This window comes from Onychomys torridus, chromosome 5 (assembly GCF_903995425.1).
Source record: "Onychomys torridus chromosome 5, mOncTor1.1, whole genome shotgun sequence".
Classification (NCBI taxonomy): domain Eukaryota; kingdom Metazoa; phylum Chordata; class Mammalia; order Rodentia; family Cricetidae; genus Onychomys; species Onychomys torridus.
This window is the reverse complement of record NC_050447.1, coordinates 114259338-114287006: the sequence shown is the minus strand read 5'-3', so window position 1 is coordinate 114287006 and position 27669 is coordinate 114259338. Positions and strand designations below refer to the sequence as shown.

The 27669-nt window shown below is 42.5% G+C and overlaps 1 protein-coding gene across 1 annotated transcript in view; it reads right to left on the bottom strand.

Moving 5' to 3' along the window:
- Sycp2l (synaptonemal complex protein 2 like) overlaps positions 1–27669 on the bottom strand; it is a 57077-nt gene that overhangs the window by 15909 nt on the left and 13499 nt on the right. Inside the window, exons 9-23 of the mRNA XM_036188920.1 lie at positions 25711–25745; positions 24272–24414; positions 21729–21781; positions 20747–20792; positions 18120–18212; positions 17960–18020; positions 16694–16844; positions 13997–14085; positions 13033–13157; positions 11504–11561; positions 11328–11406; positions 8154–8202; positions 3678–3822; positions 3109–3158; positions 890–1016 (exon numbers count right to left, since the gene is read on the bottom strand). Coding sequence (XP_036044813.1) covers positions 890–1016; positions 3109–3158; positions 3678–3822; positions 8154–8202; positions 11328–11406; positions 11504–11561; positions 13033–13157; positions 13997–14085; positions 16694–16844; positions 17960–18020; positions 18120–18212; positions 20747–20792; positions 21729–21781; positions 24272–24414; positions 25711–25745 — 1304 coding nt within the window. The remainder of the gene's footprint in view (positions 1–889; positions 1017–3108; positions 3159–3677; positions 3823–8153; positions 8203–11327; positions 11407–11503; positions 11562–13032; positions 13158–13996; positions 14086–16693; positions 16845–17959; positions 18021–18119; positions 18213–20746; positions 20793–21728; positions 21782–24271; positions 24415–25710; positions 25746–27669) is intronic.

The window sequence follows — 27669 nt, the reverse complement described above, 5'->3', positions numbered from 1 at the left end:
ATTAATCAAGAAAGGTCCTGCAGACTTACCTACAGACAATCTGATGGAGGCATTTTCTCAATTGAGGTTCCCTCTTCCCACATGACCCTAGCCTATGTCAAGTTGGTGTGCAAACTAGCCAGTACACTCATAGAGTATCGCATTTATGTTTTTAGGAATATTCATATGTAACTCCTCCCGCCACCTCCCCATCCCCTTATCTAGCTTGGATAACTGAAGAGCTATTGGACTCATGAGACATATTTCCTCTTTGGTTTTTGGAGTTTGCAAAATTCTGTTGTGAATTCTTTAAATGCTTAGGCACAATTGAGTCCCAAGCCTTTCCTCATTGGGAAGCTTGATTACTGCTTCTTATCTGTGGCTGCCTTTGTTCTGTGATTGTAAAGTTGAACAGTTGACACAGAAACAAGAAGGGTCAAAAAGCAAAATTGTTTATTACCAGTCCTTAAAGGTGTAGTGATCCTTTCTGCTGGTCACCATTTGAGTTTCCCTGCCTGTAAGAGGAGCCCCAGATTCTCATGTACAACCCGAGCTCAAGCAACAAAGGAAAGTTAAAACACAGTGTCTTTCCCCTCAGCTAATGGAAACAGTAAATAGAAAAATCATCACACCATCACTTGTTCAGATTGAGCTGGCGACAAAGCTTAATGGATGAAGACACTTTCTGTCTGACAAGACTGAGGACTTGAGTTCAGTCTCCAGAACCCACATGGAAGGCGGGAACCAATTCCTGCAAGTTGTCCACTGAGCGCCACATGGATACAGTCACACATGTGCACCCCCCGCAAACACACACTCAGATGATTTTACAGAGTCAAAAATCAGTTTCTTTTAGACAATTATCCACAGATTCAGTTAGTTTATACTATAAAAATTGTAAATCAAGTACCTATTTTCTGTGTAGATGCCTCAGAAGTTAAAAGCACAGAACTGCTTTGTAGTTTGGTTTCAGAAAAGTTTGGAAGAATGGCATCATTTTGCTTGGAGATGCCTTTCCAAACTGGTGTTAGCTCAGCCTAAAATAGAATAGTCTTGTCAAATGCTAATATTCATAACACTCAAAAACAACAATAAAAAACCTCCCAAGATATTTTCAACTTCCTTTAAGAAGACTGAGTATTGGATTTGCGACATCAAATGATGACAAACACTAAAACCCTACCATCCTCAAACTGGAAGAACACCGAAGTAAAATCCTAACTGATAACTCCAGCTGGTGGTCATAAAGGTGCGGTCCAGGCCAGATGACCAGCAACAGAGGAATTCAACAAAAATGCACATCTTCAACTCTCACCTACAAGTTGATCAATCAGAAGCCTGGGGCAGGGCCCAGCACCTCCCAAGCCTCTGCTGGCTTTAAGTGGAGGTTGACAAGCTGCTAGTTCCTATAAATAAGTGCACAGTAGGCCCACTCATTTCCAGTCTAAGGCAGTTTTCTGACTAGACAGCAAAGATGGTAAGCCTTCGTGGTACATCTATGGTTCAAAGAACACAATACTTCTCTTCCCCTTAACAGAAAATATTTTCTAACCCTTGTCCCAAATTACTTCCTTGTAATCTGACACAGAGAATGGAATACCAGCCTGACATCCTCACTGAAAAACCAGCATAGAGTTTTTGCTCATTTCATAGTTTAAATTTATCAGATTTGAGTCTGTGGTGGTTCTTTGAGCTTAACTAAAACCAAAGTTGTCTTTACTTGAATTATCTCCTTTTGGTCCTTTTATACCTAATAACTCCTCATTCTAGGCTGAACTATTCAACAAAAAAATTAAAGAGAGCTGTCCATATCCACAGAATTTCCCCATCCACGAATTCAACAAACAATGGATCAAACATATTCAGGAAAATGATATGACTATACCAAATGTAAACAGACCATTTTCTGGTTATTACCTTTTAAATAATATAACACAGCAACTATGTGCACATCACTACATTGCATTGGAAATGGTGACTTCAAGTCTACAGGAGGGAGGCACAGGTCATAAGTAAATACTATACTACTTTAGGAAATACATGATCATCTAGAGATTTTGTTATCCAAGCAGGGTACTGAAACCAGCCACCCCATACACCAAGGGACAAGTGTACTGATCCTGACTCATAGGTTTAGTCTATTTTCTTGCTAAAGAATAAAACAGGTGGAACTGGGCTGGAGTATTAATGGTGCCCTATTTCTGCAAACACAGGGAGGTATCCTCGGCATCCCAGTAGCTACTCCTTATTCAACTATGATGAAGTGATGGCATTATGTGTAGTGTGCGTGTGCGTGTGCGTGTATGTGCGCGCGTGTGTGTGTGTGTGTGTGTGTGTGTGTGTGCGCGTGTGTATGTGTGTGTGTGTGCGCGCGCGTGTATGTGTGTGTATGTGTGTGTATGTGCGCGTGTGTATGTGTGTGTATGTGCGCGTGTGTATGTGTGTGCGCGTGTGTATGTGTGTGCATGTGTGTATGTGTGTGCGTGTGTGTATGTGTGTGCGTGTGGGCGTGTGTATGCTTGTGGGCGTGTGTGTATCTGTGTGTGTGCGCGTGTGCGTGTATATGTGTGTGTGCGTGTGCGTGTGATTTGACAAGAAACAAAAAGCAACTGCTAGGGGAAGGAAGTCATCCGCTAACAAGATGAACCACTTCCTTTGCTGGGCACTAGTGTCCATATTCCTAAGTCCTTTGATAGAAAACAAGGATAAAGGAAGAGAAATTGGGAAATTTATAATTTTAGGGATACAATTCATATGAACCTGAAGGTGTTTCAACCTTCAGGTACAAATGCTGAAATTGTTTAAAAAAAATCTTTGAACATGATTTTAAAATCATCTCAGAACATTGAAAACTAAAGAAGAATTACATTAACATGTTCATTTTGAAATGGAAATTCAAGAACATGCATTTGTGGTAAATCAGGACAACAAAGGTGTTTAAGTAAAGATCCTTCGGGATGACCAGAAAAGACCTAAATCTACCTGAGAAGCATACCAAATATTTAGACATCCATGATCTCTACATTAGACTACACACCAGGAGACCCCTGGTTTGTTACTCTCACAGGTCTAAAGAAAGTGATTCCATTTGACCATGAGGACCCAGGGCAACTGATGCGATGCTCTTACCTGATCTTTCCCCCCAGCTCTGCCACCTCTGACAGGGGAAAGTGGTAGGACTGAAAAGTAAAAGCAAGCACACAGTGGGCATGTTTCCTTATGAGACATAGACACGCCCACCCCAGTCATACCTGGGTACACTATGAGTTTCAGCTAACGGAGGCGACCTGGAGCCTCTTCTAGTCAGTCAGCCTCATTCACCTCGACCCTGCCCTGGCCATCACCCTCATACTTTGGTTTCACTGAACACATGACTCCACTTCTCAGCTCTTCAAATTCAAAGAGCTGACTCAAGACCCACCCACTTCTTCAGAAGATGGTTCCAGCTTTTGCCAGATTCCTCCTGCCTGGTTGCCCACTGTTTTTCCATACCTCATTTTTCAACTGTAGGCTGACCGCACACTCAGTTTCACGAGCAAACATTCTGCCTTTGCAGGTGTTAAAGGGAAGGACATCCCCAAGGCCACATATTTCCCTGGTACCCTCCTTCCCACCCCACCCCCATCACATACTGAAGTATAAGTACCTGCTGAGTTAACTGAGAAGTAGCCCAAAAGAACATAAGCAAACTAGCTTACTCCTTAGAGACCTGACTCTCGGCTTCCTCCCGTGGGAATATGTTCGTAGGGATTTCTGTTTGTAATTCTGGGTCCAAGAATGCTCGCTGGTGCTTGAACTTGAATCTTCACTGCTCTCAGAGAAGTGATGTTTCCTATAATTAAACTTTTCCAAAACAGATGACAATTGAGAACACCAAAAGCGGGCATTAGCGCCACCTGGCATACAATTAAACACGTCACCACATGCACCATCTACCTACAATTAAAACACATCACCTCTCCCCCTCTCCCTCTCCCTCCCCCTCCCCCTCCCCCTCGCGCACACACGCACGCACACTATGATTTGTCTTGGGAGAAACACCTCATGCTAGGAGACTACGTTCTCTTCCACAATAAGGTACAGAGGTGAGGGGGAAGAAAAGGAACTCATCCAGGAGTCAATTACCACGAGAGGCGCTGTGGCACAGGATGACAATTCTCTCTAGTCAAGTATTTGGAACTGGAAAGGGATTGGTAACTGTCCCAAAGCAGCCGCATGCCAATGTTATACCAACATCACCACTTCAAGCACAGATCGACATGACAAAAACCAAGTGAAAACTCTCTTCCCAGTGGCTGGGATGTAGCTTCATGGTCAAGTGCTCTCCTAACATACATAGCCCCGAGTTTTACCCACAATGAAGCAAAAGGAGGCAGGGGGATGGATGTCTTCACAAAACAAACATTTTTGTTGTGTTTTATAAGTACTGAAAGCAAACAAGAACGGCATTTGTTTAAGCTTAAAGCATTTTGAAGTTAAGCCTAGGCTATCATCAGTTAGAAATGTAAGAGCAGCTACCAGAGTTCTAGGGGGTGAACAAGAGATTCAACAAGCTGCTAGACACAGACCCATCTGAAATGTGAATCTGCTCCACAGCTGTTGCTAACTTAGGATCGGACCAATCTCAGCCCCGATTGTAATGCCATGACCATAACATGTAAGGTGGGTGATGGTGAGCTTGAATTCATGTTTTACAAATCAAATTCATCCTGAAATTAAATCTTCATGAGTTCAGCATTTTTCATTAAAAGCATTTCTCACTTCCTTTTAAGTTGACAAATATTGCACTTATTTATTGTATACAAACATTTTTATAAACCTGTACCTTATGAAATCGATAAATCAATCTAACGAGTCCATGTGTTACTTCCCCTGCATATTTCTAATAGTGAGAAAACCTTAACACTATTTCATAGTACTGTTCATGTGTAAAACACTATTGCCTATGGTCAGTGCATACACCATGTGTCTTTTGAACCTCCTGTCTAACTAAAATTTTGTGTCCTCGGACCCCCACCTCCTCCACCCTCCCAACCCCTAGGAATCATCATTTTCCTCTCTGCTTCTATGTATTCAACTATTTCAGATTCACATGCAGTGACATTCTTTTGTGCCTGGCTCATTTCAACTATCCTCTGTATTTACCCATGTTCTCAAAATTGACCTGATTTTTCTCTTTTGAAATACTGAAGAGTCTTGGCTGTATGCATAGACTATACCTCTTTTTACCAGTCAGCTCCTTCTAGACACAACGATTTACAGAGAAGGTAATTCCTGGAAGAAACTGGCAGCCAACCTTATTTACATCTTACTCTTTACTTTAGGAAAAACAGTTGGAACACAATCCCCCTACACCGCACATGAATGTACATACACACGTGTACACACACACACACACACACACACACACACACACACACACACACGCCCTCCCTCCCAGCTTTGATCAAGAGCTTTTCAACCCAGTGGCTCCCAAAGAACAAGCAACCCTTCATCTAAAGCATCCAACATCCAATTCAAAAAGTCACTCAGCAAGGCTGACCTAGCCTGCATTTTACAACAAAGGGTATTGGAAATTACTTAAAAAACATGGAAATTATTTACAAAAATGGTTCTTACATTTGACTACATATAAGAAATCATTGGGGGTTGGCAATTACTACAGTTTGGGTCCCAAACATTCCCCCAAGGGCTCCTGCACTGAAGGTTTGCTCCCCTCTCTGGGCGCTGCCTGGAAGTGATGAAGCTTTTGGAACACAGAGTCTGGTTAAGGAAGTAACTTCTCTGCAGGTGCCTTTGAAGGGGACAGTGGCACCCTTGCCATTCCCCCATCTTGCTTCCAAGCCACCAGGAGGTGAGAACATATCCTCCCATGTGCACCCTTGCCAGGACTTACCCGGCAACCACAGGCCAAGTCAACAGGCCAAGGAGTGACAGACCAAAGTTTCTGACCATGAACTGTTGGAGCACAGACCAGGAATGGAGTTGTGTGAAGACAATGCTCACTGCTTGTGAGAACACTCCAAGAAAACAAGAGTCTTGTGACCTCAGTTTCTTTAAAGCATGGAATTGTTCTTGGAATGTGTTTCCAAGCTTCTCTCAGTGATAGCAGATAGGAGTGAGTTTACTTCATATTACTCATTATTGTTTGCTGTTGTATTAATTAAATGTTTAAACCATTCTTCCTATGCCTCTGTGGAAAAACATTTTTGGATTTGTTTGTTTGTTTGTTTTTGTTTTCTGCTGTGTGTGGCTTGTCCTTGCGATTGTGTACAGCTTGAACTCATGAGAACTCTACTCACGTGACCTTTCTTATCCCTCACAGTAGAAATGGTCTGAGGCTCTGAATAAAGTTAGCTGTTGCATGAGACTTTAGTCCACCTCATTTATTGGCTCCATTTTCCCAGGTCCCACCCTAGAGCAGTGACCATGAACCAGACAGAACTTCCCTCCTCATAGCCGATTTTCTCAGTCTGTCACAGAAACAAAAACTCAATACTTTTATTTTTTAAACCCCCAATGCTTGGCTGTGTTCTGTATCAATATTTCCCGAGCAGGGTCCCAGACTTTCCTGTTGTCTACAGACCCCAGGTGGGAACCCTGAGTCTCAGGGGCCGAGGGTAAGAACGGCTGTGAGAAAGCCAGGAAAGCCAGGACACACTTGTTGACAGCCGTGTTGGCAGCTCATGGTCTTGGTTTAGAAAAGCCTTTCTTTCCAGTGTTCATTTCTGAGATTTTTAAAAATAACACTGAGACTTCAGGCTTGGGGCACTGTGCTTTCCTGGGTGAGAGGCGGTCACTAGCCATGGCTCATTGGGTGATGGCCATTAGTCTTCTGAAGACAGAAAACCACATCTGTAAACACCGAGTCAGAAACATTTCATTTTGTCTTTGTTCTTTGCTAGTTTTGAGACACAGTCTCACTCTGTAGCCCAAGCTGGCCTTGAACTCATGGAAATCCTCCTGCCTCAGCCCATATGCTGGGATCACAGGAGTGAGCCACCACACCTGGACCATTTCAGTTCTTTAACAGGTCAAAATCCACTAACGGTAACTCTCAGGTGTACAGTGTATCTATTTACTAGCCTTTTCTTTTTCTTTTTTAAAGCAAGAACAAACTTTAGGTTCTGGGTCCAATTTAACTTAATCTTAACAAGGTCAGGGGGTTGAAGTAATACCACACATGTGCCCTTTTGACAGATCTCTTTGGCTTCCCATGTTTGTATCCATAGAAATGCCCATTTGTATCCAATGTGCCTCTTGGGGCCACAGTCAGAGAAAAAAACCTATCATCTCTCATCTACCATGAGATAAGGAGAAGGTCTGTGGACATGTGCTACTACTGTACGAAAGGCTGGCTGAAGGGATTTGGTTTTAAAACTTCTATGCTCTAGTTACCAGCAAACAGGATGCACCATGAAGTTCTGGTTTTGTTGATTGATCTCATTCATCTATCTAACTGGATGAGGCAGGTGGCTGCAGATTTACCTTGCCACAGTTAAGAGCTACAGCATATAGTGAACAACAAAACAAAACAAAACAGAAAAATAAGTAACTGTATGCTATGGGATGTTCTGTATGTCAAATGTGTTGATCTGATTGGTTAAAATAAATAAAGTGCTGATTGGCCAGTAGCCAGGCAGGAAGGATAGGGTAGGCGGGACAAGGAGGAGGAGAATTCTGGAAAGTGAAGGCTGGGGCAGGAAGATACTGCCAGTCGCCGCCAAGACAAGAAAGAGATAAGGTACTGGTAAGCCACGAGCTACGTGGCAAAGTATAGATTAATAGAAATGGGCTAAATATAAGAGTAAGAGCTAGACAATGGTAGGCCTGAGCTAATGGCCAAGCAGTTTAAATAATATAAATGTCTGTGTGTTTATTTTACAAGTGGGTTGCTGGACTAACAGAGCTTGGTGGCACCTGGAGAGAAGGTCTCCAACTACAACTGTACATACCATTAGATTTGTATCGCTATTTTCTATTATTCTTTGTCTGAGAGTCTACATTAGAAATATCACTGATTTTTACATTTGAAATTGCAATAATTTCCTGTACAGTGATTTTGAGAAAACTATAGACAACAAGAAGCAGGGTTCCAGCAATTTTGAAGATGGTGTGCAAATGGCAAACATTTAGGAAGTGCTGCCTTAAAACCATAGAAACTCCTACATTACCAGCATCCTTCTGTCTTGTTCTCCAGCCCTCTCAAAGGCAGAATCGTCCCTAAAATAAAATATATCACATTAACAGGCAGATACCACTCCTTCACCCTCCACCTCACTGCAAAGGTCTGGCTTCTTGATCATGGATGTAGTCTGTGTGATATACTCAGTTCAGCAGATAAAATATACCTTACAACCTCTTTTCATAGGCTCTCTGGAAGGAGGATATTGCTATTGCAAAGAGAATGAACCTTTGTGAAGTCCATCTCTCAGACATGAGAGGAGGGGGCAGGGTGGGTGCCTGCCAGCACAGGCGATACTCAAAAATGGAATAACCCACGCCTGGTTCCACCCAAGATCTTTTAAACAAAAGCTGTCCCTGGAGTTTCATAATGCTGAGTATCAGTATCAGTTGGACACCTGTATGTCTTCTGTAGAGAGATGTTACCTGTTCTTTAATCTTTTTTTTTTTTATTGAGTTCTGTAAGTTCCTTGTCTATGCTTAACAGTGAGTAAGTAACCTCTTATCAAATATCCAGGCTATTAGCATAAGTAGTTGCAGGGTGACTGGGACTTGTGTGGACTGTTGGTGGGCAGCTTCTGTGGGAAATAATACGATGCAACAGGAAAAAAATTGAAGATAGAACTACAATATGATTTTCCAATCTCACTTTTAGGTTTATATCCAAAGGAATTGAGAAATCTGATATTGATATGCAAAAGTTGGCCATTCCAAACCTGAAAACCCCAAATGCCAAAGCCCAAAACATCCTGAGTTCGAACAAGATGGTACAAGCAGACAACTCCACCTTTGCCCTTGTGTGACAGGTCAGAGGAGCTGAAGGTGTGCTGAAACACCAGATAAAGTCAACATTGTCCCACAGCATCAGGCGTGTAAAAGGACAAATGATGTTTATGTTTAGATTTGGGTCTCACTCCCAAGATAACTCATTATATATACATACAAATATTCCAAAGTCTAAACACCCAAAACTTCTTGTCCCAGGTATTTGGATTAGGGACACTCATCTTTACAAAATATATTCATCTATTCATCCATTGCTGGACATTTAAATTGTTCCTATTTGATGTTCAAGTTGCCATGAGCATCTGTACACATTCCCTTTGTAGACAAAGACTGACAGGCATCTTGGGAAATACACAAGATTGGAACAAATGGACCAGAGGATGGGTTTATATTTGACGCTTTGAAACTACCACCAGGCACGAGAGTCCTGCCCTCTCCATACCATCATCTAGTACAGAGAGCATTTCTAAGGTAGCCATCCTGACAATGTACAATGCATCTTGCTGTCACCTGACTTCCCCTAATAACTAATGACACTGAGCAGCTTTCATGCTCTTTGGCTGTCTGCATGTTTTTCTTTGGGACAGAGCTTGTTTAAATCTTTTGCCTGTATTTGCATTGGTTTGTTTCTTTACCACTGAAAATTTTAACAAGGCCACAAGCAAATATTTACAAATATTTTCAATAAGGCCGTGGCTGGTCTTGTCTTTTCTATCAATGATTTTCAACAAGGACAAAGGCTTGCTTTATCTTGACAAAGTCTAGTTTATCAGTTCAGTTTGTTTACAGGCTCTTTTTGCTTTGATATCTTCAAAACTGCCCTATGCAAAGTTACATATTTGTTCCACATAAGTTTTATATATAAGCCTATGACCCATTTTTAGTTAATTTTTATGCAATGAAAAGATTGGAAGGTCATTTGTTTTCTTGCATAAATACATTGTTATTTTCATATTGTTTATAGAAAACCCTATCCTTTTCCACTGAACCACCTCTGCATTTTAATCATATACCAACAATCCACATACCTGCAAACCCCAGCTAGTCTATTTCCAGATCTATATGGCAACATCACCCTCTGTTGGTTAAGGAAGTTTCTAGTAAGTTGGGAGAGCAGATAGTGTGAAAGCCCTCTTTCTTTGCTCCTTTTTGAAAACCTGTTTCAATACCCCAGGACCTTTAAGTTTCCACAAGGATGTGACAAATGGCTCACCAGTTTCTTTTTAAGCCTATGGATATTCAAACTGGGGGTTATATTAAATACTTAGGTCAACTTGAGCAGAACTGACAACTTGCTATTCAATTGTCCCTCTGATGAGCACAGTATCTCCCCACCTACTTAAATCTCTTTTCTCTCACTGTGTTCTGGAGTAGTCCTTTTATGGTTGTGTCTGAAGTATCCTGAAAATTAATCTCTATGTATATCATGTCCTAATCCTATGCAAACAGTTCTGCTTTTTGTTTCAATCAGAAGAAGCCTGAGTTTTGTGTACTGATCTTGTGTTTAATCTAAAAATTCAGCAGAAAAAAATATGTAGCTGAAGACAACAGGGGCCTGCAGGGCAGGAGAGTTTGCCAACATAACTCAAATTATTCTGCAGAAAACTTCACGTGGAGTTTAGATGGGAATGGCTGGGTTAGGAAAAGGGGAAGACTCCAAACTGCCAGCATGTAGTGCTCATATAAGCAATCATCTGTGTGGCTCTGTAGTTTCACAATAGCCAAGATGGGGAATCAGCCTAAATGTTCACTAAAGAGATAAAGAAAATATAATACATATACACACTAGAATACTGCTCAGCCACCAAGAATAAAATCCTGAAATTCTTAACATGGGTGACACTGGAGGACATTCCGCTAAGTGAAATAAATCAGGTGGACAAAGACAAGAACTGCATGACCTCACTGTCAAGTGGGATCCACACACTTCAATCTATAGAGGGGAAGATAAAATGGTGGTCACCAGGTCAAGGTGAGAGGGTGTGATGGGGTGCAATTGGTCCATAATTACAGCTAGACATGAGGAATGACCCTGGCATTGGCATCACACTGAGGTGACTAAGTCAACAACACTGTAGATTCCATTTCAAAATGACAAGAGGCTCCCAAATGCTCTCACTACACAGAGATGATGAATGTTTAAGATGGATGTACCAAGAACTGTTCATTGATCTTTACTCAATTGGTACTTGTATGGAGAAAAACACCCTATGTCCCATAAACATGGCAATTACTATGCTGATACATATATGGATGTATCACAATGTCTCCATAAACATGCAACTTACTAAAAATACAGACAGGCTTGGAAGCATCAATGTGTACAATTACGACAATTAAAAAACAACACAAATATGTGAAAAATGAAAACCACTTACTTTGTATTGTTTACTTTAGAAGGCAGAGTTTGAATTGATGGTTCTTGCACATCTAAAGGATACTCGTGTTTTGAGGTAACTTCTAAGGACCGAACATTAAAAATGAAATGATGGTAAGCATCTTGGGCAAACACTTTAACAGATCGCTTGGTGATGGTGGAGAAGACTCTCTGTACCTTGTTTGGGGTTAGGTGGTTTTGGTTTTTCAGGTGAACAGTCTTCTGTATGTGTTTGCTACAAGAAAAAAAAGTTGCTATGGCATCAGGGAAGCCTTGGTCTTCAGCCGTTGGGACCCGCTCTGCCTCTGAAGAACAGCTGAACACAACTTGGCTCCCAATGACTCTGTTGTTCCACACTATCACTTCCAAATCACAAGCAAGGACTTGCCCCTATCAAAGATGACCATGGTGTGTTACGGCACAGAGGGAGCACTCAAGGGTGTCTCCAGGACCTTCAGCACTAGGGGTGAGGGTTCAACTTCCCAAGACACAGAAGCAGCAACATCAAAGGGTAACAATTTACCTGGAATACTAATCTCTAACTGTTAAACATGAAAATCCTGACATTATCGGTCACACCTCCATGCCATGTGCTCATATAAGAAAACGAGGAATAAATTCTTACATAAGCCAAGAGGGTGCTCTGTAATATTAACTTTTAAACTCACACATGAAACTGTACATGTGTGATGTATTATGTAAGATTTTGTACCATTGTCTGCATTGTGAAAAGCTTAACAAGTCAAGCTAAGCAGATACATCTCCTCAAACATTTATCATTTCTTTATAATGAAAACACCCCAAATTCTTTCTTCTGACATCATTATTACCTGGTCATCCTGCTGTGAAACAGCACACCAGCCCTTCTTACCCCAGTCAATCTATGACTTAGTGCCCATTTTTAAATCCTAAGAAGGCGAGACTGAAGAGCTAGATGCTACCTCTTGTGCTGGCTAGTTTTATGTCAACTTGACCCAAGCTAGAGTCATCTGAGAGGGAGGGAACCTTATAGAGAAGTATCTCCATAAGATCAGGCTACAGGCAAGCCTGTAGGGCATTTTCTTAATTAGTGACTGATAGGAAAGGGTCCAGCCCATTGAGGGTAGCGCCATCCTGTGCTGCTGGTCCTGGATTCTATAAGTAAGCAGGCTGAACAAGCCACAATGAGCAAACAGGTAAGCAGCATCCCTCCATGGCCTTTGTATCAGCTCCTACTTCCAGGTTCCTGTCCTGTTTGAGTTCCTGCTCTGACTTCCTTCAATGATAAACAGTGATGTGGAAGTGTAAGTCAAATAAACCCTTTCCTCCCCAATTTGCTTTGGTCATGGTGTTTCATCACAGCAATAGAAACCCTAACTAGGACACCTTGACTGATGGATACCAAGCCCCAAGAACAGCAGTATGAATCAACACATCCATATGCCCCCAGCAAGAGAGGGAAATCATTCTGGCCTTCAACGTGAGGCTCCTTCCCTACATTAAGTTGCATGCATTTTTCTCCAGATCCTAAATAAGGATACAAGGCAGACATTTCATGGGAAAGCCATGATCAATGAACAGATATAATACTAATACATAATCTCAGGGACAAAAGCAATCTGAAGCGGGAGACAGGTAAATTAATGGTAGACAGCTATTGAAGAGAAAACAGGCTAGTATTCAAGAGAGGAAGTGCTTGTCCATCCTGTGGGCCACAAATTCCCAGCCTTCTTTTCCCAGCTCCCTTTACTCACAGCAGGCTCTGGCTGGACATTAAAGCTGCGGGTTATTAGGCAACGGTCATCTTCAGCATCCATGGGCTCTAGCAGGATTGTAGATTCTTCTGTATGCTCTATATTCAGTAAGAAAAAGAACATTTAAACAATAACCTCCATGGGCCAAGCTGGCACTGGGTCCTTACTCTCCAGGCATGTATGGCTCTGATATATCGCCACCTTGTGGTAATATCTGGTAATAAACCTATGCCTCAAATTTCAAATGGAAGCTTGAAATCGAAATTCAAGAAAAGGCTTTGTGCCATTACAGAGGGCCTTGCAGAGTCCCACCTCCCTCCACCTCCAGCATCTGTTCTTCTTAGTCATTTCCAGATGTGTCCCCAAAGAGGACATTATGGTGATATTTTCTTTGTGCTGAAATGTGAAATTTTATTTGTATGTTAATAAATAAAGTTGCCTGGAGATCAGAGGTCAAAGTGAGCCATAAGCAGAATCAGGCGGTGGTAGCAGACACCCTTAATCCAATCACATGGCATGCAGAGTTTCTATGTGGTCAAGGTCATCCATAGAGACCTGGAGGTCTGTATAGACAGGCAGTGATGAGGAAGTCATGTGGTCGGGTTTAGAGCCAATGAGAAGGCAGGACAGGAAGGCAATAAAAAGACAAGTCAGACAGGAAGAAACTTTCTCTGGGAAGCAGGCGGCAAGGATAAGGTAGTTGTGGCTCTCTGATCTCTTTGGCTATTACCTCTGTATTTAGCTCTGTGTTTTTATTTACTAAGACTGTTTAGAATTTCGTCTACAGGACATTAGCAGATGGAGTAGGAGCTTCAAGGCTATGATTGGCTCTTCATAGGATGCTATGGTCATGCTCAGGGTATGCGGACCTCTTCCAAGGCACCCTCATGCTTCCACAGGGAATTTCAAATCAGAATTCTGCCACCTCCCAGCATACCTGTTTCTCTTTCATGGCTACTAGGAATCTTGCCATCTTCTTTTTCAAGGCCCGGGGAGACTTTTATCAAAACAGGAATCTGAAAGGAAAGCCAAGGCCACATAACTTTTCAAAGCAGTAACCTCTTTAAAGATTTTTTTTAAAAAAGTTTAGCCGGGCATTGGTGGCACACGCTTTTAATCCCAGCACTTGGGAGGCAGAGCCAGGTGGATCTCTGTGAGTTCGAGGCCAGCCTGGGCTACCAAGTGAGTCCCAGGAAAGGTGCAAAGCTACACAGAGAAACTTTAAAAAAAGTTTTAAAGCTGAACCCCCAGCATATGAATAAATTAGGGAGCCATCTTCTTTTGCCCATTATGAGTAATTAGTACCTGTCATCTTCATTTACGTGTTGCTCTTTCTGGTTTATAATTCCCTATACACACCCCTTCCCTCAAACAACGCCTTCTAGGACCATCTCTGGCTCTCATTTTGCTTTGTTCTTAGTCACGTTCTCATGGACTTACATATCAGTCATCTCTCACAGCTTGAATGCACTCTTCAAATTTCCTGTGTTAGAAACTGTCTCCCCAGTACAGTATTTCTGAGAGTTCAACCTGTGGTGGTATTGTGTTCCCTGAAATATTGTGTGTTCCCCGAAATAAACATATCTGGGGTCAGAGAACAGACAGCCACTAGAACAGAGCCAGAAATGGTGGCTAGAAAATGGGAAGAGTAAGCCCTAACAGAAGTTGGGCGGTGGTGGTACACACCTTTAATCCCAGCACTTGGGAGGCAGAGCTAGCCAGATCTCTGAGTTCAAGGCCACTTTAGAAACAACTAAGCATGACCCACACCTTTAATCCCAGGGAGTGGGGGCAGAAAGAGAAAAGTATATAAGGCATGAGGACCAGGAATTAGGGGAGGAGAAAGCATGTAGTTAGTTAAGCTTTGGAGCAACACAGTTCAGCTGAGATTCATGTGGAGGAGGACTCAGAAGCTTCCAGCCTGAGAAAAAAGGATCACCTGAGGAACTAGCAAGGTGAGATAGCTGTGGCTTGTTCCGCTTCTCTGATCTTCCAGCATTCACCCCAATAACTGGCCTTGGGTTTGAGTTTTATTAACAAGTACCTTTAAGATTCAAGCTACATCAACCTTTAGGAGCTAGGGCTGGGCATGTAGGGCAGGGCTTCAAGGCCTCTACATGTGGGGGCCAGGGGTCTGTAAGACCTCCCTCTGTTCTGGTTCAAGTTGTCCTAAACTCTGGGGTGACTTTCAATCCCTGCTTCCCTCAGGGATGTGGCTCACCCTCTCAGCGTGAGTCTGTAGTGAGCACCCAATCATCTGATCTTCCCACTTGTCCTTTCCTCATAGGGGCTTCCTACTCTGGGAACTGTGGCTCTGTCCCATGCAGACTCCAGTTCTCTACTGCAAAACTATCTCATTCACACTGGGAAATGTGGAGATGTGCACAATTTTGATGGTCCTCACAAGTAAAGGCAAACTTGGCATACTGGGCCAATTTGTTGTGGAACATTATAGAGAAGGCTTTTCCCTAAGTGGCTAGTACTTCTTGTCTCTCACCTCACCCCCTTGTGCAGGACCTTGGGAATCTCACCTCACCCCCTTGTGCAGGACCTTGGGAATCTCACCTCACCCCCCCCCCCCTTGTGCAGGACCTTGGGAATCTCACCTCACCCCCCAGCCCCTTGTGCAGGACCTTGGGAATCTCACCTCCCCCCCCACCCCCTTGTGCAGGACCTTGGGAATCTTACCTCACCCCCCCCCCCCCTTGTGCAGGATCTTGGGAATCTCACCTCACCCCCCATCCCCACCCCCGTGCAGAACCTTGGGAACTATCTCTGCAGAACACTCATCACTCTAAAATACTCTAATATATAACTCAAAACAAAAGGAAGCCGGCCAAGAATCTCCCTCATCCTGTTTCCTCCCCTCCCTGACCTCTCCATTCATCCCTTTTGTCTGTTACTGTATGTCCTTTTGTTACAAATGTCACTGCCTCCCCTACTTCTGTGATGGAAAAACACCCTTATGTGTACACAGGAAAAAGTGGGGTCAGGAGGGGACGGCAGAACCTCAGGGCAGGTGCAGGGGGTTTCTATCAGAAAAGACAAGTACAGGGTGGGAAAACCTCTGCTGAACCCCCCACCCTCACTCCCCAGGCCAGGAGGAAGGGTCAAGAAGCCTGGCAGCTCTCCTCAGGAGTTCAGGAAGAATGGAATGATGCCTCAAACAAGCTGCACACTGGCCACAGTAGATGCAACAATGCATTTCAAGGCAGGAAGAACTTCTGTGTCTACATGTTTAAGACCATGACACACCAGGGAGAGTTGGGATTAGAACTTGGAACTCTCAAGTCTTCTGCTTAACCAAAGAATACATCAAAGCCCAACATGGAGGATGAAGAGATGTGAAAACACATTTTCAAATAATCAAAGGGAATGAAGGGAGAGGCATGTTAGCATAGGCCTTTAATCCCAGCACTTGGGAGGCAGAGAGGCAGGCAGATCTCCATGACTTCAAGGTCAACCTGGTCTACAGGGTGAGTTCCAGGTGACAGCCAGGGCAACATAGAGAAAGCCTTTCTCAAACACACACACACACACACACACACACACACACACACACACACACACAGAGAGAGAGAGAGAGAGAGAGAGAGAGAGAGAGCGAGCTAGCTGGCTAGCCGCCACCTGTTTATCCACCTGTTTATCTTCTCCCAAAGCTCGAACAGAAGCTTCGGATATGCCGAGTTGCCTATCAAAGTGGATTTCTATTGTCTTGGCTTCTTTCTTGCTGATAATAATCGACTCTTTCAGGTAAACCACGAACATCTTCATCCTATCACTTTCTAACAAAAACAAGTGTGTTATATCAGTGTGATGAAAGCTCTTGTCAACTGTTCAGAATTTTCTACAATGAGAAGATGAAGTCATACTAAATAGAAATGACTTCAGAATTTTTATTTACATTTACACAAAATGTGTGACTTAGAAATTATTTGAAAACATGAAGTATCTTGTTTTACTGGTAAAGAAATAAATGTCATTTTGAGTGACACTACTCCATGTTTTTAGGAGAGAATTTTTGTTATACAACAGGTATTTTCATTTTCAATATGCTACCGGCAAAAGAACAGTCAATTTTAAAACTGAAAATAACTTAGACCAAAATTAAAATTCAGTCTCCAGGAAAAAAAAAAACATGACAAGCACAAACTAGGTAGAGGCTAGAGAGAACAGAAAGGTCCTGGAGGAGCAGGCAAACCTGAGAGCCAAGTCCTACCAAAGTCAAAGGAAAGAGGAGAAAGGGACCCACTGGTCTCCACCTGGCTTGTCGACGGCAGCCCATTTGAGACCACTGCCTAGCACAAACTACCATGACCTGCAAGTACAGCACCCACATCAGACTGTAAACAGTTAACACAGGACAGAAGATACAACGGCACAACCATTTTTATGTCAATTATGTGTTAGTATCTTTCAGAGTCAGTTAAACTATAAATCGAAACTAGTCCACTCTTTGGCTTAATTTGGCTAGTAGGAAATTTCAAGCCCTCCCTGGTGGTCTAGGGGTTAGGATTTGGCACTCTGATCACCTCAGGCTGGGTTCAGTTCCCAGTCAGGGAAGCCTCTCTTCTGGGTCTTGAGAGATAGCTCAGAGGTCAAGAGTTCATTCTATCCTTCCAAAGGATCCCAGTTCAGTTCCCAGCACCCACATCACAAACACCTATAACTCCAGCTCCAGGAGATCTGATACTCTCTTCTGGCCTCCGTGGGCACCCATACACATGCATGTATTCCTGGACACAGACAGACACAAAATGTATAAATAAAAATTATAAATCTTTAAAGAAAAAAATTAGAAAAGATGATGCCAAATAAGAACATGGTCAAAATCTGCTCTAGAATTAACTAAACACTGTAACATCAACAGAAGCTACACCAGAAAACACCACCATCTTACCCATTATGCTGAACTTGGCCACGGCTTCCTTCACAAGTTGTACTGGCTCCCACAGAGCACTCTTGAGAAAAGACAGGGTGAAAGTCACTAATGGGCAATAGTATTTATACAGAGAATTCCTGAATGCTTAGGGCTGCTGGGATGAATGAATCTTAGTTACCTCTCTATTATCTATGTAAAAAGTCACGCTTTGGCTTCCTAGGTTGAAATCAATCCAAAATTCCTCTAATTTTTCGTCTGCCGGCTTTCTCATCTGTGGGAGAATTCAGCAAAAGTTATAAGGAATCATGTCAAAGGGTGCGATTTAAATGGCTAACACCCTGGAACAGAACTACCAGCGGCTCTTATTACCAGAATCCTGTGCAAATCAGAAAATGGGTCTTGGTCTCACGCTCCATTCCTGGGAAGATCCCATCAACAACATATTTAATAGATACTTAAATATGTCACATGACTCTACCCACACTATTTTTTTTCTTGGTGAAAATCACAGGGGTAGGGGGAACCTGTTTTGTGCTGAGAGCGTAGTAAACCACACTGAATAAAGATGGAAACTTCTAGCAAGAGAGATACCATGAGCAAACAAGTGAGACTTTGGTGTCCAGCTTACCATCAGTCAGAGAACAGCTAATACTGGAGCTCAAATTCTTTTTGTTTTTATCATTACATAATACATACTTAGAGAGAAAATTGAGGATTCAAACAATGTAGTGTTCAAGAAAGAGTAAATGCCTTCTCTGCCCATTTCCCCACATGCATCTGTCCAAAGGCTCCACTAACAAGGCCTTTCTTTAATCCTCCCCAGAGGCTTTCCAGACAAATGTCAGGGAGTCCAGGCTGAGCACCACTCATCTGAAACACTCAGACCGAAGTGATTCTGATTTTGGAATGGCTGCATGAATATGAGTTACCTTGGGGAGCGGACTCTTCAGACCACAAACAAACCAATGCTCACCTCCTGAAGGGAGTTTTATACACTAGCCTGAGTATACTCATATTTTGCCCGTGCCTTGCATGAAGACAGGTGTGGGATATTTTAAGTTTGTTTCACATCATATTGTGTGTTTGCATGTGCATGAGTACATGTCATGGCATATATGTGGAGGTCAGAGGACAACTTGCAGGAGCCAGTTTGTTCCTATCATGCATGACTTGGGGACTGAAATCAAGTCATTGAGCTCAACACAAGTTCCTTTATCCTATAAGCCATCATCATGGGCCATTGGGTTTCTCCCTTTGTGTGCATATGTGTGTGTAGGTATGCATGTATGTAGAAGCCAGATGGCAACCATGGGTGTTGATCCTCAAGTGCCATCCACCTTTCTATTTTTCAGACAGGATCTTGGCCCAGATTTCTCTAAGTTCTATCTGGCTGGCCAGCGAGTCCAGAGAGCCTCCCATCTCCTCCTCCCCAGGCCTGGAATTACAAGTGGGGGTACTGCCACTCCTAGTTTAAAAAAGATCATTGCTAAGGAATAGATATTCATGCATGTAACTTTTCAAGTTCGCTATCATGGAGCACTCAGTAGGTCAGGGACTTTGGAGCATTTTAGACTTTTGGCATCAGGGTGCTCAACCTTATGCATAATGCCTTTGTTCCCTCTATAGTGGCTCAAGCACCAGACCTACTATGCTATAACCCACTTTTCTAGTGAATGGGGTTCTTTGGACATTTTTTTCTTTCCATCATTCCAGCCTACCACAGCAGCTGCAGAGCTGAACAGAGGTTTTCCCCTCAACACTGACACTAAAAGCCAGTGCATCGCTCAAGTATAGGAGCCGGGATTTAAACAGTTGGAGGCTTGCAAGCCCTGGCAAGCAAGTACTGAAATCCTCCGGCAGGCAGAAGAGGAGGAGGACATGACAGGGAAGCAGCTATCTATCAAACTCAGCTGTGGACAGAAGAACTTTGGACATATGTATTGTAAGTTGAAAAGCTCAGCCCCAGAAGCCGTGAGGGGTGTCTGAAGCCACAACAATGAAATGATTGAAGACATCCAAGAAATCTCAACTGAGTCATGGTTCTAGGTAAATGCATTTACTTCACCTGGAAGTTGTGATGCTACTTGTTGGAGCCCTTGTACTTTCTTTTAGAAACCACATAAGATGAGAAAAGAAGCTAGTTAGCCTTAGACGCCAATGTATAAGGCAGAATGGAAGCCCACACTGGTGCCACTGTGTTTGAGCTGCAGTGACACCCGGTTCAGAAAGGTCCTTGTGCCGATGTGCCTTGTGCTGCAGAGCACACAGTGCAGAGACAGGAAAGTGCCCAGATTCTAGAAAGAGGGACAATGCCAACTAGAAGGGAAAAACAAGAGAACCTTGACTCTTTGTTTTCAAGTTCAGTCATGAATAATGTTCTGTGCAAACAGGCAAAAATCAAACAAGGGCCTCAGACTCAGACAGTCTGGACTCTGACATCCTTTCTCCCAGTATAACTACAGACCCCCTTATTCTTTCTGAAAATGCATCCTGGTTATGACATGATCAGATGAGTTTGAAGATGAGATTACTAAGAGAAATCAGCATCCTTTTTACAAGGCTCCTATTTGCCCAGTACCTGAGGAGCGACACCCAGGGTTATTCTAGCCTCTACATGTATGCACATGTACACATATGAACATACATGCACATGTGAGTGAGTGTGTGCGTGCACACACACAATTAAGTAAATGGCCCTTCAGAGTACTAGCAGCAGGTCTGCTCCAACTGTACAAACCTAATAGTGTTTCATTCATACCACCCTTAAGACTCTTGAGAGAGAGAGAGAGAGACAGACAGACCTACCTCCTGAGCATCAGCAAAAGCAGCTAAGCACGGGAATGAGTAGACCCTGCAAAACACCCCACAATTAAAAATCAAAATGAGCTGCAAATGTCTTATGAGTTTTCACAACCATGGCATGCTGGGAAGTTCCCTATCCACAGGCTATGAGAGGGCTACAGCTCTGCAAATAAAGACCCATTGTGGGTAGATTACAACTCTCCAGCAGGCAGTTTATAAGTCAGGTAACGGTTAGTACTCATTTCAGAAAAATTACTTGGTCCAAATCCTGAAGAACAGAGTGAATTTAGCAAAGATGGTCTCATCAAAGACTTACCTGTTTGTGATGTGCCTATCCTTGGGCACCTTTAGTCTTCTCAAAATGATTCTTCAAGAAATCCAGGAACTCTTAGGATTAGAGAGATGGCTCAGTGGTTGAGAGTACTGGCTGCTCTTGCAGAGGACCTGGGTTCAGTTCCCAGCACCCACATTGTGGCTCACAAATGTTTATAACTCCAGTTCCAGATCTGACACCCTCCAGGCACACATCTGCTATACACACAGAGATAAAACACTCATACACATAAAATAAATAAATTTGGGAAAAAAACTAACACATACTCACTTCAGCCTCTTGAGTACTAGGATTACAGGTGTGAGCCATTACGCCAGGCTCTTCCTAAATTTCTAATCAATTAACCATTTAGTTCTATCAGTAAACTCTTGATCCTATATTCTCTTAGAATTAAAAAGATCCTGCCGGGCAGTGGTGGTGCACGCCTTTAATCCCAGCACTTTGAAGGCAGAGCCAGGCGGATCTCTGTGAGTTTGAGGCCAGCCTGGGCTAAGAGTGAGTTCCAGGAAAGGCACAAAGCTACACAGAGAAACCCTGTCTCGAAAAACAAAAACAAAACAAAAATTAAAAAGATCCTAGATATTCTTTTAAAATATCAGACCATATCAAATTATAGCTAGTCAACAAGATAACCCCAAAGATACACATTACCTTCTCCTGTCACCGAGTCTGTTATTCAGGAAATTGAGAAACTGTCGGCAGTCCTAAAATAAGTAACACAGGTCTTCAATTTAAAAGCACACTATCTAGATTACCTTCCTAGATCTTCCCAAGGATTCTCTGCTTTATGTCAACAATGTTCTGTGCCCCAGGAGAAGGCTGGAGGCATGCCTCCTCAGTCCCTCAGCATCGCTTGCTCAGCTGAGGAATAATACCAGGGCTCACAAGTCAAATATGGGATAGATTCATTTGGGCAAAAAAGCAAGAAAAATAGATTTCCCTAATAGTTAGGGTCCAGTATTTGACTAACCAATCTAGCACATACTTCTCTAATACCTGCCTAGCCCGGCTATACAACCTATTAACTTTGTGTGGATTCATGTGGACATACTTCGCATGCCTCTCCTTTGTAGGTCCATCTAAGCCATATACTCCAAGAGCAAGAACTACCACTAGAATCCTCCTAGGCAACAGTCATCGAGGCGCTCAATACACTGCCCTGACTTTCTGAGGACAAAGAGACTTGGGTCCAGATTTCTCTTCATTCTTGTTTCCAAGGACTGGCTGTTGTAGCCAAATGTTTCTCACATTTCAAATCTATACTTGGCCCTAAATAGACATGAGCAGCACAAGGCTTTCCTCTAAAATCAATTCAACAGAGAAAATGATGGGCTGGGAGGCAGTTGGAGAGATGACTTTGGAAACAAGATAATTATTCTATTTTCACTATCTGCAGAAGCAGATAAGGGAGCGTCTGGTTGCCCACATCATCCCAGGCAGTCTCGATTTCTCTCCATAAATTCTCCTTGTGCTGGCTAGTTTAGGACAAGTTGACACAAGCCAAAGTCATCTTAGACAATGGGCCCTTCATTAAGAAATTGCCTCCATAAGACCCATTAAATTTTCAGTTTGTCTCCTGGCTCAGTTTCCTCTAAAGACACCCTATATTTACCTTCCCACATATCGCCCAGATATGTTTGCAGGCAAGCCTGTAGGGTATTTTCTTAATAAATGATTGACATGGGAGGACCCAGCCCAGTTTGGGTGGTGCCGCCCCTGGACTAGTAGTACTAGGTGCTATAAGAAAATAGGCTGAGTAAACCTTGAGGAGCAAGCCAGTAAGCAGCACCCCTCCATGGCCTCTGCATTAGCTTCTGCCTCCAGGTTCCTGCCTAGTTTGAGTTCCTGCCTTGGCTCCCCTCAATGGGCTGTGATTCAGGATATGTAAGCCAAATAAACCCTTTCTTTCCTGCCCAAGTTGCTTTGGGTCATGGTGTGTCATCACAGCAATAGTAACCTTAAGAAACTCCTCATTTTAAGGTGGAATTTATTCTCACTTAGTAGTTGAAATGCTAAGACTTCCCTAGTCCATGACCTTGTCTAAATTTATGCAAACATCACCTAAGTCAGGCAAGTGAGACTCTAATTTGAGGTAAAAATTCAAAATCAAGTTGGCCAAAAGAGCCTAGAATCACGACCTTTTCATTTAGAACATACCGCATCCTGGCTTTTCTGTGCATATGGTAGTCTTGGAGTCCAAGAAGCACAATATAAAGATTCAAATGTAGTACAGTGTGAATCTTGTAATAATCCTGACTACACAGGGATAATGATTAGAAGGCTTTATTAAAATGAGCGTTTAAGATTAATTTTACCTTTTCCTAAGACTCTAACCCTGATTTAAAGATATTTTGAAAGGAATAAAAAAAAATACATTAGCAACTGTAGAAGGCAGATACACAATAAAACTGAAAGCTATTTTTGTGCTCCTTGGGAACAGTCATAGTAAGCTAAGACTTCACAAAACACACACACACACACACACACACACACACACACACACCCACCCACACCCACCAAATCTCTGTGCTTCTGAACTGCAGCAGCCTTATGGCACACAGCCTAACCATGCTATGGTCCTCACCATGAGAGCAGATGCCAGCCACCTGCTACGGTCACAGCTTCTCTCTTCAAGGCTCCAAGTCTCTGCTCTTTCTTCTCCAACTGGATCCCTGCTCTTCAAGGGCCATTCAAAGTCTCTACCTGCTCCCAAATGTTTTCCTTGCCTGGATGGACCCATCAAATTCACAGTATCTCCTTAACCAGTTCCCTCTAAGGAAGCTCTATAGGTATCTTCTCACATGGTGCCCAGATATTTTGTTTATGCCACCTTCAAATTGTTTCTCTGACATGGGGGAACAGAAAGTTAAGGTTTGCAGCCCAATCATGCTTTAACCATTGAGAGGCTGGGGGAGTGGCTCGGCAGTTAAGAACACATACTGCTTCTGCAGATCATCCTACTGTAGTTCCCACTGCCTCTGTCGTCAGCTCACAACTGCCTCGAACTCCAGATCCGTCTTCTGGCTTCCAACAGCACTGCACTCAACACACATATTCCTTCATATATACACGTAATGAAATTGTTCTCATCCTTAAGAAAATTAAGTCTTCCCCTACATCTAAAACCCAGGCAAGTTCTAAGAGGATCCTCACTACATAATGACAGCAGAGACTCTTAGGGCCAGAATTCTCACCGTCTCAAATTCCCGGTTCTTAATTTCTTGGAAAGCTTCAGCCAGGACAGCATCATCAAACCATTGAAGAGCAAGTTCATTCCTCACTGTGCCAGCTGTCATTCTACACAATGCCTCAGCTAGAGCAACCTGCTGGCTGTAATCTAGAGATTCAAAACACAGCAGACATGGTCAATTCTGGGCACAAAGTGACAGAAAATAAGACATTTTAAAGTCACTATTTGGTCCAGTGCTAAGGCACTCAGGGAAATGCAATAAGATGCGTTCAGAGTCATTATGACCATCCAAAGTATACTGAAGGATTGCTAGGGGGAAGTAAGAATAGGCTTCATATAGTGAACAGCTTTAAAATACTATTTCTGAGTGTTGGGAATATTGGTCAATGGTACAATATTTGCCTAGTATGTACAAGGTGCTAAGCTCATTCCCCAGTAATGTGGCAAATGTGTGTACATATATTTTTAGATTTTATATTTAAGGCATATTAAAATGTGAAGTCAGATCAAATAGCCTTAAAATAGTTCTACAATAAAAATAAAATCTTGCAGGGCGGTGGTGGCGCACACCTGTAATCCCAGCACTCGGGAGGCAGAGGCAGGTGGATCTTTGAGTTCGAAGCCAGCCTGGTCTACAAAGCGAGTTGCAGGACAGCCTCCAAAGCTACAGAGAAACCCTGTCTCGAAAAACCAAAAATAAATAAATAAATAAGTAAATAAATAAATAAATAAATAATAAAAAATAAAATCTCATTAAAGTTACAGTATTTTACTGCAGTTACACTATCTTCTCAAATGTTAAATAATTCTTTTTTTTTAAGGTCCTATTGTAGCTCAGGATGGACTCGTATTCACTATATAGCCAAGGGTAATGAACTCCTGAATCTTCTCCTACCACCTCCCCAGTGCTGGGAGTATAGACACGTATGTCACCACAGCTGGTTTATGGGGGAGCTAGGGCTCAAACCCAGAGCTCTGTGCATGTTAGGCAAGCTGAGCTACATCTATAGGCCAAACCTCGAATAATTGTAAAGGCAAAAAGAGGGATGTAATCAGATAGACTGACAAGGCAGTGGTCACATAATGGTTTTAAATCTATAAAACTGTCATGTAATTATTATGCAGATAAAAATTATGTTTGAGAATGAAAAGAACTCTGAGTCAAAGACAGGAAGTGGGAACATGGGCATAGAAGGCTTTATCTACGACTCTGATGGCTTTTACTTGAAAGGATTTTAACTGACACACATGTATTAAGATATTAAAATGTGACAAAACTGGTCAGTAAGTGTCTGTTAACTACTATGATTTCCAGCAGGCCAGAGTCTCTCAGAAGTAAAAACAAAATCTTAATTTCCTATCTTCAGATGGAACGTAATTTAATCCTCATACATCTCCCAGTGTCTAATATTCTAAGCATTTAAAATTCTAAACACTTCTTACCTCCCACGGTCAAGATTGTCCTTGCCAATTCTTTCCTGAAACATTTACATAAACTACATTTTACTGAGATGAACATCAAGAGGTAAAGCCTTATTAAATTAATGTTTAAAACCAAGATAAATATTTCTTGAAATCAGTTATCAGACTTTCCACAATGTGCACATAAATACCTTTCAATGGAAATTTTCTTCAAGGTCATACATTAATGATCAATGTGCATTTTTAAAAGTTTTCTTTTAAAATAATTTATTTCATTTTATTTTAGATGTGTTGCTGTATTCCCTGTATTCATGTCTATGTGACTACACTGGACACCTTTGAACTGGAGTTACAGATAGTTGTGAGCCACCATGTGGGTGCACGGAATTGAATCCTGGTCCTCTGGAAGAAGAGCCAGAGCTCTTCTTAATCCCTAAGCCATTTCTCCAATGCCCTGATAGGCATTTTCAAAGAAGCTAGAAGTTACTGTATTTTTGAGGTTCCATTTTCTCTTTCATGAAATGAATTTAGCTTCCTAAGATTTGAAGGACCATTGAATGATCTGCTTCTGAAGTTTGAGGTTTCTTAAGGCTTCTTGGAGTTTGGGTAGGGAGGGTTTTTGGTTGGTTTTTGTACAACAGGGTCTTACTGTAGCTTAGGCTAACCTGAAACTCATAGCAATCCCCCTGTCTCAGCCCTACAGGCATGGGCCACCTCTAGTTGTTCTCTTTCCCCAGTCAGCAGCCCATGGGAGTACTCATCTTACATACAGCTTGAACCTGGTGTAGCTGAGACCTTTGGTCCTGAGCCTCTCCCATGACAAAAATGAATGTAATTTTCAACTGACCAACTTAATTTTGAAACATAATGGAAGTAAGCTATTACATTTTACATTACTGACACATCAAAATCTTAGATTCTCCTCTAGTGTGCTAGTGTGTATCCATCCACTAAATACTAAAACACACTCTTTCTTTTTCCTTAATGTCTGAAAATCTTTGTGCATGGCTGGCATGGGGAAGGGTGGCACCGAGATTCCAATCTACGGCTTTGTACATGCTAGGCAGATGCTTCATTCAGCTACATCCATAGCCCTGGTGTTCCGAGACCATTTCACTAATAAAGCCCAAGCCCGGCTTTAACCTGATGATGCTGTCTCAGCCTCCTGAGTGACTGGGAAGTCAGGGGTATACCATTTTAAAGAATAAAGATGTCTTGTGGGGTCAGGGAGAAAGCTTAAACAGTGAAGAGCATACCTTACAAGCATAACAGCCTGAGTTCTAGCTACAGAGGCCACATTAAAAAGCCAGACATCCACATCCTCTTCCAGGGTCTAGCCTGGTAAGTTGCCCTCACCACCCCATACTTTTCCCAAAACTTACTATATCTAGCTAAGGTCCCACAGCTAGTGTCCCTGCCTAGTCTGGGCCATGTCTTCCAAGCCTGAAGAGCAGCCAACCTGTAGGCTTCCACAGGGTCCCACACTCCCAGCTGGGCATAGTACTACCACCTCCTTCCTGGCTAGCCATCCTCATAGACATGTTTAAGTCCAAATTTCAAAACAGGTGTATGTTTGCAATTCACTTTACCTTATTTTAAAACCATACCTTCAAATGTCACATTCTAAGCTCTGTGAAAAATCTTATCTTCAAATCTTCAAATATCACATTCTAAGGTCTATGTAGCCACTACTGGGCCACTAAAATTAAGAATGTGTGTACACACTCACACACACGTGCCCTTGACATCCTTCCATAAGTCAACAATGGAGTTCACAATCACATAACTAGCTGAGAAAGCATTTTGGCCCACAAATGTATTGCAAAAGACAAAAACAACAACAAATAGGAGAAAACCCTGCATGTTACAAGCAGAGCCTGGCAAAGTCTGTCCTTTGGTCTTAAGTCCTTCTCAGCCTGATGCTTGGTGAACTTACAAGGTACAAGCTGGAGGAAGGAATAAAGTAGATGGGTGTACAGA